This window comes from Balaenoptera ricei, chromosome 6 (assembly GCF_028023285.1).
Source record: "Balaenoptera ricei isolate mBalRic1 chromosome 6, mBalRic1.hap2, whole genome shotgun sequence".
NCBI lineage: Eukaryota > Metazoa > Chordata > Mammalia > Artiodactyla > Balaenopteridae > Balaenoptera > Balaenoptera ricei.
In genome coordinates this window covers 68,515,173-68,531,863 of record NC_082644.1, presented here as the reverse complement: position 1 = coordinate 68,531,863, position 16,691 = coordinate 68,515,173, and the positions used below count along the sequence as shown (strand labels likewise).

Below are 16,691 nucleotides of genomic sequence, written 5' to 3'. Positions count from 1 at the left end.
AAATTTGCCCTCGGTTGTGTCAAGCTCTGTTGCATAAAGTTCACAAGCAACCCTTTGACTCAGGAGTACTTGAGCCAAAAACAGAACAAGGAAAGCACGGCAAAGAATGAAAATTTAATTCTGTCTGCCCTTGTCCTTCCAAGCAAGCTTTGCTGTAAGAAAGGTCTGGCAGAGAAGAGGATTCCAGATAGAGACTAAAAGGGACATTAACATGAAATGCTGCAGCCTCCCCTGAGAGCCATCCTGGTCCTCTACAGCTTTTAGGTTGTGCTGCATTTACAGGACTTCCCCGGAAGGTAAAGGGAGAAGGAAGCTGGAAAGTATTTCCTCAGTCACTAGCCAACTGCTTCCTTTGGATTATCTCTGATTGGGGAAGCACGGTGAGGTGGCACTAAGTCCTACACTTAGGGTCTAGGCCTGTGCTTGTTAAAGTGGGGGCCACAGCATCAGCTCCACCTGGGCCTCTACGGCAGACACAGTGAATCAGAACTTCTGGGTGAAGGGCCTGGGAGTGTTCATGTTAACAAGGTGTTTTTTACACTAAAGGTTTAGAAGCCCTAAGAACATCTTTACATGATTTTCAATCTTTGGCAAGTTTTCCAAATGGAATACCAATAGGAAAAACAGAACAGCTCTGATTTCATTTGAAATGGAGGAGGAGAGCTCTTTGTGTGGGCATCTCTTCCCCCTGGGCTCACCCCCAGCCCTTTCTGCTGGACTCTGGGGGCTCTTGGGGATAAAGCAATGATGACTGTCCCAAAGTGACTTGAGATTACAGATATAGATCAGGATGATCTCCCTCCCCACCCCAGTACCATTCTCTTCTTGGGCAAGGTGCAATCACGGGACCTCAGTTGAGTGACTCAGAAGTTCTGGGCTTACTGTTGGTCCCACACTGATCTTGTGGCCTAGACTTCTGCTGTCTAGCTGTAACCAAACTCCCATGTTATATCCGCTCCACTAACTAGGTGATTTCTTCTTTCCCCGAATCCAAGTCTATGACTATACAACTTTCCAGCATTCTAATCTCTCTAAGAGTGGGCACCATCTCACACTTGCACCAATGGCTTGATTGTTTCTCCTGCTGAACCTCTGCCTCACAGCTAAGTCCTTGTTACATACTGTTAAGCTTCCCCCAAATCTGCTGTCTAGAATATTACAGTGAGATGAAATCTGGGCTTGAAGTAAAAGAAATCTATATAGGTGGGTTTAAGAAAGCAGAGTGGACTCTGCATTTGTAAAACCTGATGTATGTCACTGGATCCCCAAATTCCTGCCACTCCTTTCCATCTGGCTACCAGGAAACTTGCCTTTTCATCTTGTCAAACCTTGGGGACACTGACTACTAATGTGGATAACTCAATTTATGATCTGTCATCCTCTGCTCCGCCCCTCCAGCTAGACAGCCTTCTTCCCACTGCCACCTGGGGGTCACACTCTGATAAGTGTGTCTAGTCTACAGGGTCTTTCCTTTCCTGCTTACTCTCATCCCACTGCACACCAAACTCTCAATTTTAAAGTATGTATTAGGTATCTCAAATGTGCCACGTACTACAGGGATTAAATAGATGACATGATTCCTTGCCTACATATGGACCATGAAGAATACTGTCTCACGGTTGAGTTCAAAGGTTTTGCTTGCCAAGAACCATTCCTTAGATATAAGCTCAGGAAAGGCAGGGACTTCTATTTTCTCTATTGATGTAGCTTTAGCACCCCAAGCAGGACCTAGCACATAATAGGAGCTGAATATTTGAGAATGAATAAATGGATGAGTGAGTGATACTTACATATAGAGCCTTTGGTGAAGATACTGATGGTAAGAGGAACCACAACTGAGCTCAAAGATTTTGATCTATGAACTTTGTACATAATAGCCTATCAGGAGTTTCAGAAAAATAAAGTGACTTCCCTTTCTAACAGTGAAATTTTCTTTTAATGGAGGAAGAAACAAAGACAATGGAAATACAATTGGCCCTGTCAAGATGACCTGGAGAGTTTTGCTGCTCCAAGCCACCATTTTCTGCTGGATGCCAGGAGGGCACTGAACCTGAAGAGGAACAAGAGTGGGCAGGAGAACTAAGTGGCTCAACTCATCCACAGAACACTTTGCACTCTTTTAGGAAAGCATCCCAAGGTCAAGGAACTTAGTCAACTAATCTGAGTTTCATCTCTAAATAGGAGCACAAATATATTTCCTACTCTCTTCATAAAGTTATAATGAGGATTCAGGTATTCATCCAACAGATATTTTATCGAGCAGTTTCTTTATAGCTACCATGCACTGACAATGATCTTGTACCTAAGAGTAATTTATAAAACATATATTGCAATATAAATCTATGTACTATCACTGACCTCAATGGTATTGATAAAAACACTACACCAGCCCAGATCCACAGACACAAACAACCTTGGGGTAAATATTTGGCTAATTCAGATCCCCTGAATCATTCTGCCATTCTGATGACAGAATTTAAGAATCTGAAGTAAAGGCTTTGCTTTGGGATGTGTGATATGAGATTGGGTTTGCGGAGGAATGTGGGAGAGGAGTGGCTGGTCGTTACACTTAAATGATCTAGAAAAATGCCTGAATGTTTTTACTTCAACAGACTTGCATCTTTAAGGTCTAGTTCTCAAAGACCTTACAAAAGAATGAAATAGAGAGTTTAGTCAGAGCAATCTGGTTAGAAAGCAAAAATTTCTGTAAAGAGAAAGAGCACTCACAATTGTAAGTAAATCGACTAGAAATTCTAAGGGAACTAGGACTGTTTTGCAACATGGTCTGAGCCCAGATGACCTGAATGGGCACAGATCAAGCCAATTCTAGTGTTTTATTGTTGTTGTTCTGTTTTATTAACACAGTGGCCTTGCTACCAGTAACAAGATGTTTCTGATGTGTGTGTGGGTTTTCCCTTTAAGAAAACTCCAACCAAAGCTATTCACATTTTTTCTTCTAAACGATGAGTTGCTTATCATATTTACAAGGAAAACTGCAACTAAAAATACAAGAATTACAAGACACGGATTGCCTTTAGTATGTTCAGACCTGAAGAGTTCAAATGAGCAGCCCCTAAAATAGAGTTATACGACAATATTTAACTTGATTTTAAGATCTCTATTCATTAGAGGCTAAACTTCATGAGTTTCAGATATAAGACAAAACATTTGCTTCTGGAAAAAATGTCATTGCTTCCCCCAAAGAATGAAAAAGCACTAAATCTGTAATAATGTTCATTAAACACTTTTCTATAGTTTTTAAGTTAACTGACAGAGAAGTCACAGTAGTCAATGAAACAGAAATTTTCTGGATCTTTTCCTTCTCTTCAATAAATTTTTGACTTCCAATTAAGAAAACAAACTGTCATGCTGCCAATGACACAACCTGACTGGCAGGTGAAAGAGCAAGTGAACTACTTAATATATAATATAGATACCCCCAAGTAGTGGCTCCTGTTACTTAATTCCTATTATAACTAAACTACCTTGAGAGCTCAATAAAAATATTAAAAGATGTTCAGTTACATTACTAACCAAAGGAAAAATCAAAACAACTTTTCTGTACAAACTGGCAGGTATTAAAATGACTGACAGGGGGCTGGTGGTGGTGGTGGTGGGATGAACTGGGAGACTGGGATTGACATGTATACACTGATGTGTATAAAATGGGTAAGTAATAAGAACCTGCTGTATAAAAATAAATAAAATTCAAAAAAAATTTCAAAACACTTAAAAAACAAACAAAAATAATAAAAAATGACTGACAATATCTAGGGTGGGGAAATGAGTGCTCTAATGCACTGCTGGTGAGAGTCTAAATTGGTATGGACTTTGTGAAGGAATATATGGCAGTATCTATCCAGCTTTAAAATGTGCATACCCATTCATCCAGCAATTTCTCTTTCAGAAATATTTACTACAGAAAGAATGCAAAGAGATATATATGTGTGTGAGAGTACTTGTGTAAACACACAATATACATAAGGAGATTTAATATAGCATTGTTAATAAAAGCAAAAAGTGGAAAAAACCATAAATGTCTTTCAACAGTGGAATGATTAAAAAATGACAAGTTCCCGTAAGTATTATACTATACAATTAAAAAGAAGGAGTTGATCTACATACATTGACCTAGAAAGCAAAAGCATACATTTTGTTAAGTTAAAAAAAAGTGGGACTTCCCTGGTGGCACAGTGATTAAGAATCCGTCTGCCAACGCTGGGGACACGGGTTTGATCCCTGGTCCGGGAAGATCCCACATGCCGTGGAGCAACTAAGCCCGTGAGCCACAACTACTGAGACCGTGTGCCACAACTACTGAGTCTGTGCTCTAGAGCCCGTGAGCCACAACTACTGAGCCTGCGTGCCACAACTACTGAAGCCCACGCACCTAGAGCCCGTGCTCCGCAATGAGAGAAGCCACCGCAATGAGAAGCCCGCACACTGCAACGAAGAGTAGCCCCCGCTCGCCGCAACTAGAGAAAGCCCGTGCATAGCAAAGAAGACCCAATGCAGCCAAAAATAAATAAATTAATTAATTTAAAAAAAAAGTAAGTCATAAAATAAAATGCAGAATGTGAGGCCACTTTATAATAGGGCACATGTTTTGTACATATACATGCATATATTTCATTTTCAGAAGCATTTAAAGAAGTCTAAAAGGAATACTCACCAATCTTAATAATCATTACCTTTGAGCAGTGGAATTAAGGTGAACATAGTCTGGGAAGCAACTTAAACTCTTTATAAGGTTAAGTACCCTAAGTACCTTTAAAAAAATGAACAGGTAAAATTTTTTTTCTAATTTAAAAAGTCAATAAGAATTTAAAAACTGCATTTAAGGAATGTGTTAAGAATCCAGTTAAGCCTGGTTTGATGATTTAGTAATCAGGCTTCCAAACAATTTCTCCCAGCAGGTGTGTGCTTGAGCAAACACGGCACATGAGAGCATGGGCGTGTGCATGCGCGTGGGCACACACACACAGAGACACACAGACACACAAATACACATACACACCTGTGGGGTAACACCACTGCGGGCAATCAGAGGGTGAGCTATCCCTTCCCTACAGGGACTGTGACCGCTCTTAATCCAGTGGTGAAGAGCATAGATTGTTGTCAGATGGTCCTGGGTGTAGTTTCCAGCTCTACCATTTCAAGATTAAGAAATCATGGGCAAGTTACTTAATGTTTTAGCGATTCAGATTCCTCAGCTGTAAAATGGGAATAAACAATGCCTTCTTTATAGGGTTGTTATGAGGACTAATAAGAAAGGGCACTGTAAACATGCACCATACTGCCTGACACAGGGGAAAAAAAAGGCAAACATTTTCAGCAATCAGTATGCAAAATACACAAGACAAGTGGTTGGTGGGAAATCAATTTGTCTCATGAATCATAGTACCTGTATTGCCAGCAGAACTTTAGCCCTGTAAGGAACCTCATCTTTAATGGTTCCACATTTAACCTTCACACAAAAATAATTCCCAAGCTAACTAAAAACTCTTACAGTACTGTAGCTACAGGCATCATCATGAAGGAGAATGAGTGTGGGCTTTGGGGTCAGACTGTGTTTATAAAACCAGCTCTGATATTCACTAGGTATGTGACTTGGGGCAAGGTGCTTAAACTCTCAGTCTCACCTGGGAGGCTAGAGTATATTAATATTTTTATTAATGTTATTGTGAGGATTAAACAATACAAGTGGAAGTATCCAGCACACCCAGTATCTGGTACACAGTAGAAAAATGACTACAATAATAATAGCTCTAATTAACTGAGCATATACTGCAGACCAGGCATTTTCTCTCATTCTTACACCAACTCTGAAAGAGAAGTATCACTATCCCCCTATTATACTCAGAATTTAAAAAACAAAACAAAGAATCAAAACAAAATGAAAATAGACTCAGATATAGAGAATGGGTGGTTTGCAGAGGGGAGGGTGGTCAGTGAAACAGGTGAAGCAGACTAAGAGGTACAAATCTCCAGTTATATAAAAAGCCCCACGGATGTAATATACAGCATAAAGAATATGGTCAATAATATTGTAATAACTTTGTATGGGGACAGATGGTTACTAAACTTGTGGTGATTATTTCATAATGCATGTAAATGTCAAATTTCAGTACACATGAAACTAACATAATATTGGACACCAACTGTATTTCAATAAAAATAAAATAGTCAGGAAACTTAGATTCAGGACACTGCATGACTTGCTCATAAGATTCCAATTCAGATCTGCCTGACTCCAAAGTCTTTTTCTGCAGACTTTTCTACAGCTTTTTCTACAGCTCACTGTTTCTCTTCCTTTATCACCTTGGGCAAGTCACAACTTCCTCTTCTGGAAATCTCCTCTTCTGAGACACCGTGACCAAGTTGGGGGTATGTAAGTTAGTGGCTGGGAATGCTTTGAAAACTGAAAAGTGCTTTCAAAAACAAGGGACTTGCACCTACGGGCCCTGGGAATGCCTCAAAATACCTCTTCCACAGGGCTGCCACTGCTCAGAATTTCACTACTCGACACTCAGTACCAGATGTGCAAATACTCATGAGAAGGAGTATTGCATTAAATTTACCTTAATGTATAAGTGAATCATTAAATCATCCTATTTCCTCTAGGGAGAGGTCTCAGGCAGTTGGTAAGCACTGGATATCTAAAGAGATGAACAGGAAAATAAGAGGAAGTGCCCAGAGAAAAGACGGGCCCTGAAAACTTGATTCCAAGTCACAATTTTGCCAACGGCTGGCTCCACCAACCAGTTTAAGAAACCATGGGCAAAATCCCTCTCTTCCTCCTCCCCTTTTTATTAATTCATATTTATTCAATAAACTTTTATTAAGCATTACCATGTACCAAACATTTTGAGGAGATACGATTCCTGTCCTAAGGAAACTTAGAATTTAGTGATGATTATTTGATTTAGATTTAGTCCTCTAATATCCTTACTGATATATGGGTTTAATCTGTGAGTGTGTGTGCAGATGCTTAATCACATATGTAGATTATTCACAGTTCAATTTTCCATAATCAAACAAACAGCTCTTCTGATTAAGATGACCATCTTACACACCTGTCGTAAAACCCAACATGTTGAAATTCTGACTGCACTCATATACACACTTGAATTTAACTTTTGTTTTATAGAATTAGCACACTGTCAGAATTTATCAAGTATTAGTTATGTAAAATTGCTCTTGGGATAATTTTGTAGTAATTAAGTATATAAGAGTAATTAAGAATTTCCCTGGATCTAATCATCAATCCCCAGTACTATATAAGCATTAATAACATCAAGGCTGATACCAAAAATTATTCCTGATTATGACCGCTGATGATAATATCAGCTGATAATATCAGAATAACGTGAAGTACACTCATTGGCTCCTTCTCTTTGTGACTATGTCACAACTTTCTCAGTGAAGACGATTACACTGTTGATTTATCAATCTTATTTGTCTTCCTGAGATTTCAAGGCAAAGTTGTGACACATGCTTAAGTTCTAAGCAATACAATTTCTAGACTTACTGCTTTATTATTTCACAACCTCACATATGCAGATGTGACTAAATTTCCTGTGGGAGGGAAGTATGTTTACTGTCTCTACAATTTGCCTTTTAAAAAAATAAGCTTTAAACATTTAACACTATAAACTCCCAGAACTGAGATCAGTCATGGCTGTAACCCATAGGGCTCTTCTGGAAAGTACCATTGCACAATCACTGTTAAGTAAACAGCCAACACAGAGGAAGAAGTTAAGCTTGTACCTGCCACTCCATTTCATTTAAGTATCAGTGCTCTGAGGTTTCTTCAGTTTGAAAGACGGTTTGGTTGTTTGGTAGGACAAGCCATTTACAACGTGTTTTGTTCTTGGAGGCCTGTTGGTGTCTGGAAACCTTTTGTTGTCCGCACTGAGGTGGGAAAATGCCACTATTGTCTGGGAGCTCACTGGCCTGCTTCTTCGGGGCCTGCAGGCACACTTTAAATCATGAGAAAGACAGCTTATGAACCACAGGAGCCAGGACCAGCAGAGAAGGCTCTGCTTTTCCCCGCTGCTGCCTTGATATCAAACAGCTCAGGCTGGGGAGACAGCTTCATGGTGATTTCCTAATGAAATCTAATGACTGGATCTTGGATGATGGAAATCTTTGTGTTGGCAACTGGCAACTCCAGAGGGGTGAAAATGGGAGCAAGCAGTGTAAAGTATAGAAACCTAAGAGAATAGGGAAGAGAGGCAGAAAATGGGGCAGAACCCTCAGAAAGAGGCCTCTAGGCTCTACCACTGATTTCCCAGAGGCAATCAATGTGAATGAATCCGTGAGATAGTTCCATTTTACAGATTAGAAGACGGTTCCAGAGAATCTTTGGCACACCCTGTAGTCTGTCTATCCAATAAACATTATTAACAGAACCTCAGTTTTGTCGAGCATGGCAACGAACTAAAATACCTGTCTTCCCAGACTCCCTTGCACGTGAGGGTGGCCATGGGACTAAGTCTGGGGTACACCTGTCCTCCACTCTTCTCCCTCACTTTTGCCTGAAACTGAGACAAGAAATGAATGGAGAACATCACCATCCATATTGTGACCAGGAGGATGGAAGCCACTGTTAAAGACGGCAAAGCAGAAAGCCGGAGGAGACTGGGGCACCATTGGCTCCATGGGGCTGCTTCTCCTCCATGCACTGTTTACTTTTAGATGTCTTGTCACATGAGAAGAGTACACTGTGCATGCTGCTATAACATGATAAACAAATCCTGAGAAGCCCTTTGCTCTGTACAAATGTGTATTACAAATAACAGGCTCTTTGGGAAAACCAGGATTGGGACAGACCACTCAAAATCTATGAAACCTACTCACTGCAGGAGTAACAAAATAATCAAGAAAGGATTTGGGCAGCCGGTTCAATGTGGCTGGAGGCTCTTTGGTGGTTATTAAAAATGGACAAAAATGTTGACTGGAAATGACGGCTTGCAGGAACTGAGACAGCAGGTGATAGAACGAGCACTTAGGAAGAATTGTGATCTGCCATCAGCTGAGGGCTGGGCAGGCCAGGTGTGTACCTTTCTGGGGACGCAGCCCCTGGGATCATGCTCATTTCAAATTTTATAGAAAGAGAGCAGAAAGGGATTCTGCTTATGTAGCAGATAGGCTGAGGGCTTCTTCATTTTCTCCTTCTCTTGCCATCTCAGCTCCTCTTGCCTAGGAAAGATTGTGTGTGAACAAACAGAGTTCCACATTATTTTGACATCCCCTATTTACCACTTTTATCTGAGCGAACTGGACTGTTTATTTAAGTCACTGATGTTTGGGTGTTCTATGCAGGCAGTCCAATATAATCCCAAGACTTAGGATGTAATGTTCCTACCTCGCCCATTCCATTCTCTACACAGTGCCCTGGCCGACTTTCCTAAATACCACGCTGGCCTCTTCACTCGGCAGCATTACACTCAGTGTGGCCACAGATCCCATTATGAGCTGGTCTTGCGGGTCCCTCAGCCTTCTTTCCCTCTACTCCACGACTGAAGCTGTATATCCCAGCCGTACACCAACTGCCTCTGGCTCACCTCTCTAGGCACACACCATGCTGTCATTTGTGTTCTTGCCTGTGTGCTTTGCTTCCCCCTGCCTGCAATGCCTCTCGCCACTTGGCTTACCCAGTGATCTATTTACCATCAAAACTCTATTCAGTGAAAGTGCGGAGTCCTAACCACTGGACATGCAACGGACTATTACTCAGCCATTAAAAAGAATGAAAAAATGCGATTTGCAGCAACATGGATGGACCTAGAGATAGTCATACTGAGTGAAGTAAGTCAGACAGAGAAAGACAAATATTGTATGATATCACTTATATGCGGAATCTAAAAAGAAATGATACACATGAACTTATTTACAAACCAGAAACAGACTCACAGACTTAGAGAACAAACTTAAGGTTACCAGGGGGGAAGGGTGGGGAGGAGGGATAGACTGGGAGTTTGGGATTGACATGTACACACTGCTATATTTTAAATGGATAACCAACAAGGACCCACTGTATAGCACAGGGAACTCTGCTCAATGTTATGTGGCAGCCTGGGTGGGAGGGGAGCTTGGGGGAGAGTGGATACATGTGTATGTATGGCTGGGTCGCTTTGCTGTGCACCTGAAACTATCACAACATTATTAATCGGCTATATTCCAGTATAAAACAAAACAAAACAAAAAAACTCTATTCAAGAAGAAACTCTATTCACCTCTAGGACCCCTTCTCTGACACCTTCTTCTGAATAAACTGGGAGCCTCTGATACATTCTGTTATTGCATGTATCACATTGCATTGATTAAATGACATTCATGTTTGCCTGACAAAAGTGCATGACCAATAAACACTTGCTGAATTGAACTTGGCCTCTCCTTGATGGGTCCAGAAGCAGGAAGGTTGTGAAAATACTGTTCTAGGAATTCCCACAGCATTCTAACAGCTTGGAGTGAATAGAGCATTTAAAAAGAAATTATCCATTAGTACCATAACAAAATGTACAAATATCAACTCTCAGGCAACTAATCCAGGCAAAATTCTGAAGCTTGCCCGGGCAAGAGAATGGTCCTAAAGAGAAAGAAAAGACTGAAGAACAAGCTTACATGATTGGAAAGAGTTGTCCTTATGTTTACATCTTAAATAAAAGACTAAAATGTACTAGGAAGTTGCCTTGGACATGCCACCCAGAGACCTGTAAATGCTACCAGTATTCAAACATTAAAAGAAATGACACCTTATCCACCCTTACTAACGAAGGCAGTATGAATGGATGAAGTGGATGCAGAATCAACAAAACTGAGCTCTGGTCCTGGGTCATCCACTAGTTAAGGGAACTTGAAAAAGCAGTGCTATTAACCTTTTCAAAGTGTGCCTTTTACAAAATACCTCGTAATAAATATATACATGGAGCACACAACATCTAAGCTCTTATCAATTAGTACACCATGAGCAAAACTCAATGGACCTCATTTTCTTCTTCATCTATAAGACTAAAGCCACTCTGAGTACTAACCTTTCATGGCTCTATGTAATGCAACAGTATCTACCTACAAGTGTATATTCCACGGATAGATATAAACACATACTTATTTTGATGTGCCTTTGACTTAAAAATAGGTAGCTTAAGAATGTGGCTTGGAAATGTGGACTTCTTGTTAAAGACGCCTGTGTACTTTGCCAAGGCAGCAATGCCTAGACATTTAATATTCTTCTATGTCTCAGTTCTCATCTCTAAAAATACAGTGATGACATTTTTCTCTGACCTCTACCTGCAGCAGGGAGCACAGAGAGGATGGGGGTGACAACGCTCATTAAGGCCATGAACTTCTTGAAAGAAAGAACAAATATTCACTGTAGCTATTGTGCTAGCAATCCCGACACTGCTTGGGGCTTTAAAAATCTACTTTTGGGCTTCCCTGGTGGCGCAGTGGTTGAGAATCTGCCTGCTAATGCAGGGAACACGGGTTCGAGCCCTGGTCCGGGAAGATCCCACATGCCGCGGAGCAACTAAGCCCGTGTGCCACAGCTCCTGAGCCTGCACTCTAGAGCCCGTGAGCCACAACTACTGAGCCTGTGTGCCACAACTACTGAAGCCCTCGCGCTTACAGTCCGTGCTCTGCAGCAAGAAAAGCCACTGCAATGAGAAGCCCGCGCACCACAACGATGAGCAGCCCCTACTTGCCGCACCTAGAGAAAGCCTGCACACAGCAACGAAGACCCAACGCAACCAAAAATAAAATAAATAAATAAATAAATAAATTAAAAAAAAAAAAAAAAAAAAATCTACTTTTAATGGGGCTGAAGTTCCTTGTTACCAAGATGCTATATAACACCATCGAGCAAACTAGTGCAACCAAAGCTGAAAGGCACGGCCAATAACAGCAACTCATTTAGAGGGTCTCTGCTCCCCTCACTCCCAGCACCGTAGCGCCCACTTGAAAAATATTAGATCAGTTTGGGCCCTTATCCTAAGGAGTAGTTGATGAGAAATGCTCATGCCCAGAAAGTTTCACAAAAACATTTTCAGAAAAAATGCTTGAGGAGGAAGTAAGTCTGCATCTGGATCCCTACTCCCTAAATTCTAGCAGTTGCCCAGGGGCTAATGCATGGACACTCCCTTTGCAAGCTCTTCACTGCAGCCACTTGCCCATCCTCCTGGGAGAAAGTCACGATTTCCAATTTGCATAACTATATCTTATCTCTTCCAGAAAGGCTTGTTGTATGTATCTATTTTAGAGCTGCTACTGTCACTGGCAAAGTCCACTGAGGTCCCCGGGAAAAATAAGACACAACCTAGGTGATAAGATAACCTCTTCTTTTGTGTTTACTTTCACTTGCCTAGAGCGGGCCTTGCACTTAATATGTCGGATTAGCGTTCCCAGTGCAGAACTGCTGTGCCAGACACTTCAGCTTGGCGTGCATTGTGCAGAAGCGCTGAGCACGACACTGCAACTGAAGATGAGGATGGCATGCTATTTGCAGAAATGCTGCACTGGACCCGCAGGAACTCCTCCCACCCCTCTGCAGGAGAGAACACTATAAAGCAGCCCAGCCTCCATCCAGCCTTTCTGGGAGAGCCTGTGTTCTAGAGCAGGAGCTGGAGCCTCTCCATTCTTTGATCAAAGCATAAAGCTTTCCTTTGCTTCTGAAACGAACTCAGTCTCGTTCTATTGGCTCCAACAACACTGGGCAGAAGGACCTTTGTTGGGGAACAACTAGGGAGGATCGGTAACACTATTAGCGGTTTCTCACTGGCCATGGGAATTTTTAACAATTAAAGTGAAATTAAAAAAAAAAAAACACAATTTCAAGTTTCAACAAAACTTGAGAAAATTCATTGTTCAACTAAAAATGAGAAATATGGCAGAAGAGTCTTTTGCCGAGAGGCAGGGCAAAATGATAAGGTAAATCCCATTATCTGTACCCTCTTGTTTCATTATTCATTTGGTGAATGAGAAAGTGTCAATCACTTATTCAGTAAATACTTACTAAATGCCTACTTTGCACCAAGTATTATGCTTGCCCTAAGACTACAAATATTATTCCTATTCTCAAATAGTCTAATAAAGAAAAGGGAGTAGAAGGAAGAGCATTAATTAGTTAAGCTCCTACACGGTACCAGGTGCTCTGCTTGCTGAATTCTCGTAACAACTGATGAGAGAAGGTAGGTAAGACTCCCCTCATTTAATGAAAGTGAACTGAGGCTCAATAATTTGTCCAGAGTCACACAGTTGAGTAGATTGGTATTTGCATTCAAGTTGGTCTAATTCCAAAATCTCTTTTAGAATTTCTTTAGAAAGCAGAAAAAAGAAGAAAAGAAACCACCCATTATCCTACCACCATGATTAAAAAAAAAACCTGTCAACATTTTGAAGAATTTCCTTCCAATATTTTTTCATGCAAGTAGGTTAATTTTTGAAATTTTAAAATGTGTTTTTCACAATTGTAATCAAAGTGTGTTATACTGCATTTCACTGGAATTATGACACCATTGACTGTGAAATGCTCCATTGTTCTATACAGCACCAGAAAGAAAAATCACTGCCAATTACATGATGCCACTGACTGGGATATGTTCAGATTTCAGCAGTGTTAAAATATGAAGGTAAAAATTGTGTGTCTTAGAATCAGTGACCTATTCTGCATTCCACAAACCCCGAACTCATGTTGTTTGCCTCCTGCCTGTAGGTGAGGGTGGCTTCAGAGCACCTGAATCTCCCCCGCATTAGAAGAGCTCCTTGTCAGGGTTGAGAGGCCCCCCTCAGAAGACAGAGTGCTCTGTTTGTCTTCCTCACACATTCATTGCTTTACGCATAGTAGGCACTCAAGGAATGTTTCTTGGTTGAGTAAACACGTAATAAAGCTTGAGAAGAAATTTACTGACAGAAGAAGGTAAAAATTACTACAGACCCAAGTTTTGTTGGGGAACGGGGGGTCTGTGTGACTACTATCAGGGAGAGGGGAGAAGCAATGGATGGAACTTTGAGCCAGAGCCAGTGGCCCTGGGCTTTCCAAGATTCTTCCCTTCCAACAACCTGCCACTGTCTGCATTTTGTCTCCTCATTGGCTGTCTAGACCCCTGCTTTGATGTTCTTATCCAAACCTAGCTCCATAGTACTGCTTGATTCTGCCATCTTGGGAAGTTATTCACACTTATCCACACAGCTTGAATACTGATTTAGATTTGTTTGGGGATACTACCCATTAATTTCAAGTAATAACTCATAAAGAGCAAACTCAGGAATCAACATGAGACAGATGGAGATGAGTCACGTTTCTCAGGTGCTGAAACTCTCAGTTTAAATGTATGGTATCCCTTCTGCTTATACAGAAGGTGTGTCTGTCCTTAGGAAGTAAAAGGCTATGTATACTTTGAGTCTATATGATTTGACAACTCAACTTTCTATGGATGTTCACTAAGATATCTGCCTGAGTCAGCAAAATTGGTTTAAGTAAAGAAAAGAAATTAAGCTAAACTTAGTTCTCCATGCATATTCTAGGTTAAACACATTTTGAAAACCATCATGATTTCTCTTGCCTTCCTTCCCTCCTCTTCTTCCATGAACCCATCCAGTATCTATGTGTCTTTACAACACGTGAAGAACTGTGCTAAATTCTCTAAGAGAAAGAACAGTGGGTCAGAAAATTCTGACTTTAGAAAGAAGTTTACACATTACCAGTGAAGACAAGTTTTACTCACAGAGAAGTAAATTACAAGGGAGACAGAGCTTAAGTATCAATAATACCAGAAATACAGGTGATATGCTATCAAGAGTTTAAAGCCAGGAGAGATTACATCCAGCAAGGAGATCAGGAAAGGCTTCAGAGAGAAGTGCCATTTCATCTGGGCCTTGAAGGATGGAGAGGATCTGGGCATATGGGAATGGGGGCAAAGCCCTGTGAGAGGAGAGGCATGCATGGGCAAAAGGACTCCTGTTGTTTCCCTTGTACACTGTTTATTGTTTAGGAAACAAGATGCTGTTGTTAGGGCCTAACCATGAGGTGTTAAAAGTGCTGGGTCAATGAATGGATCATCACCTTGGGCTGACCACTTGGGGGTGTCCTAAGTCATACCATCTTAGGGTCAAAGCCAGGAAGATACTGCAACATTTCATGCTGATTAAGTGTGAAATTTTAGAGGAAAGTTATTAAAGCCAAAGCCTGGTGGTGTATAGCAGGACATCTGAAATCCACAACAGGTAACCAAGACACCTGATTAAAAGCAACAGCACAACATCACTTTTCAAAACTCAAGGGACTGTCAGCTACTTGCTTACCATGGACATGGATTCCATTTGGTTGAAAAGAAGAGTTTGTTTCTGGCTGATAAGACTTCAGGTGTGATCCTGAGGGCTGCTGGGTATGGGCAGGCTGTGTTCTCTGCATTATTGAAGGAGGAGCTGGAACTCTCCGGGGGCTGATGTGGTGAGGAGATGGAGCGGAAGGTGCAAACCTGAGAAAACAATGATAAAAGGAAACATAAGAGATGTAAAACAGCAGGAGCAAAGGCAAACTCTTCAAAGCCAAATTCTAATTCCCTATTCTGGCTGTATAATAGTGTGACAAAAAGTCCTCCAAAAAAAACTTAAGACTTTTCTCTCCCATTTTTAACCACTGACTTCTCAATTGAGATACTGAAGGAATAAAAGAGATCAACAAAGGGAAAATTTAGTCACAGTCTGAGTTTGTCAAGCTTCTTAAAATGCATTTCAAATACTCTGGGTTTGGTGAAATTCAAAGCACATCTTTTGCCAGACCCCTTTTCTGCTAAGTTTTAGACCCGTTTGCATTTTAAGGGAAATTTAATCTGTATGTTCCTGATTCATTTACACTTAGCTCATAAACATTTTGTTCTGTAAGACATATCTGAGGTCCAAGAAGTATTATAAGACTTTATTATAAGCCTCTCTAGTCCTATTCTCTTTAAACAATACATTTTCTTTTGCCAAGAATAAATTAACTTAAATCTCAAAGGTCAAGTGTGGTTTGAAATCCAGAACCCAAAAGATCTGTGTGGGTTCTGTGCTTGGCAAAGAACATTGCCCAGGGTGTAACAGGAACCTTACACACGATTTGGGACATCTTTTGCAGTCACACGTGCCAATCATAATGAGATTATGGTAGTTTCTGAGGTGGGACATACAGGTGTTTAAATAAGGTGACATCATCAACTAACCCGAGATATAAAATGCATAACTATCTATTGATCTTCTAATTGTACAGAAAAATGGCAGGATCTGACTCACTAGGTTTAAAAAGACAGTTTATACTTTCTAACATCGAAGTTCCCTTGAAGTGTACTTGTGCGAACAGTGTTAAAGTTGAGCAATGACCATAGACTATCAAAACGACATTCTATCTGCCAGTTCAGTAGGGGTCTGGTGCAAGTGTGGTGGAGAAAGGAGCAGGGACTCTGTCAGTGCAGTGAAAAGAAGCATCACAATGATGTGCGGAAAAACTATATCAGCAATGAAGAGTTTAGTCTCCCCGCAAAGGCTCAGGTGATTGAAAACCTTCAATAGGCTGTTTCTTACACTGTATAGAAAGACAGGCTTTGTTTTATGCCAACATGTAGATGTCGCCATCTGTGTACACCACTTATTTCATACAAACAGGTCACTTCATTTTTCTGGGCTTTTTGTGTAGGGCCATAGGTGATCAAAGG

At 40.9% G+C, this 16,691-nt stretch overlaps 1 protein-coding gene across 3 annotated transcripts in view; it reads right to left on the bottom strand.

Annotated features, from left to right (window-relative positions):
• Nucleotides 1-16,691, bottom strand: part of GLIS3 (GLIS family zinc finger 3) — a 510,670-nt gene that overhangs the window by 21,929 nt on the left and 472,050 nt on the right. For all 3 annotated transcript variants that reach the window (XM_059924793.1, XM_059924792.1, XM_059924791.1), the window contains one exon: nucleotides 15,304-15,479. In XM_059924793.1, the coding sequence (XP_059780776.1) occupies nucleotides 15,304-15,479 (176 nt within the window). The remainder of the gene's footprint in view (nucleotides 1-15,303; nucleotides 15,480-16,691) is intronic.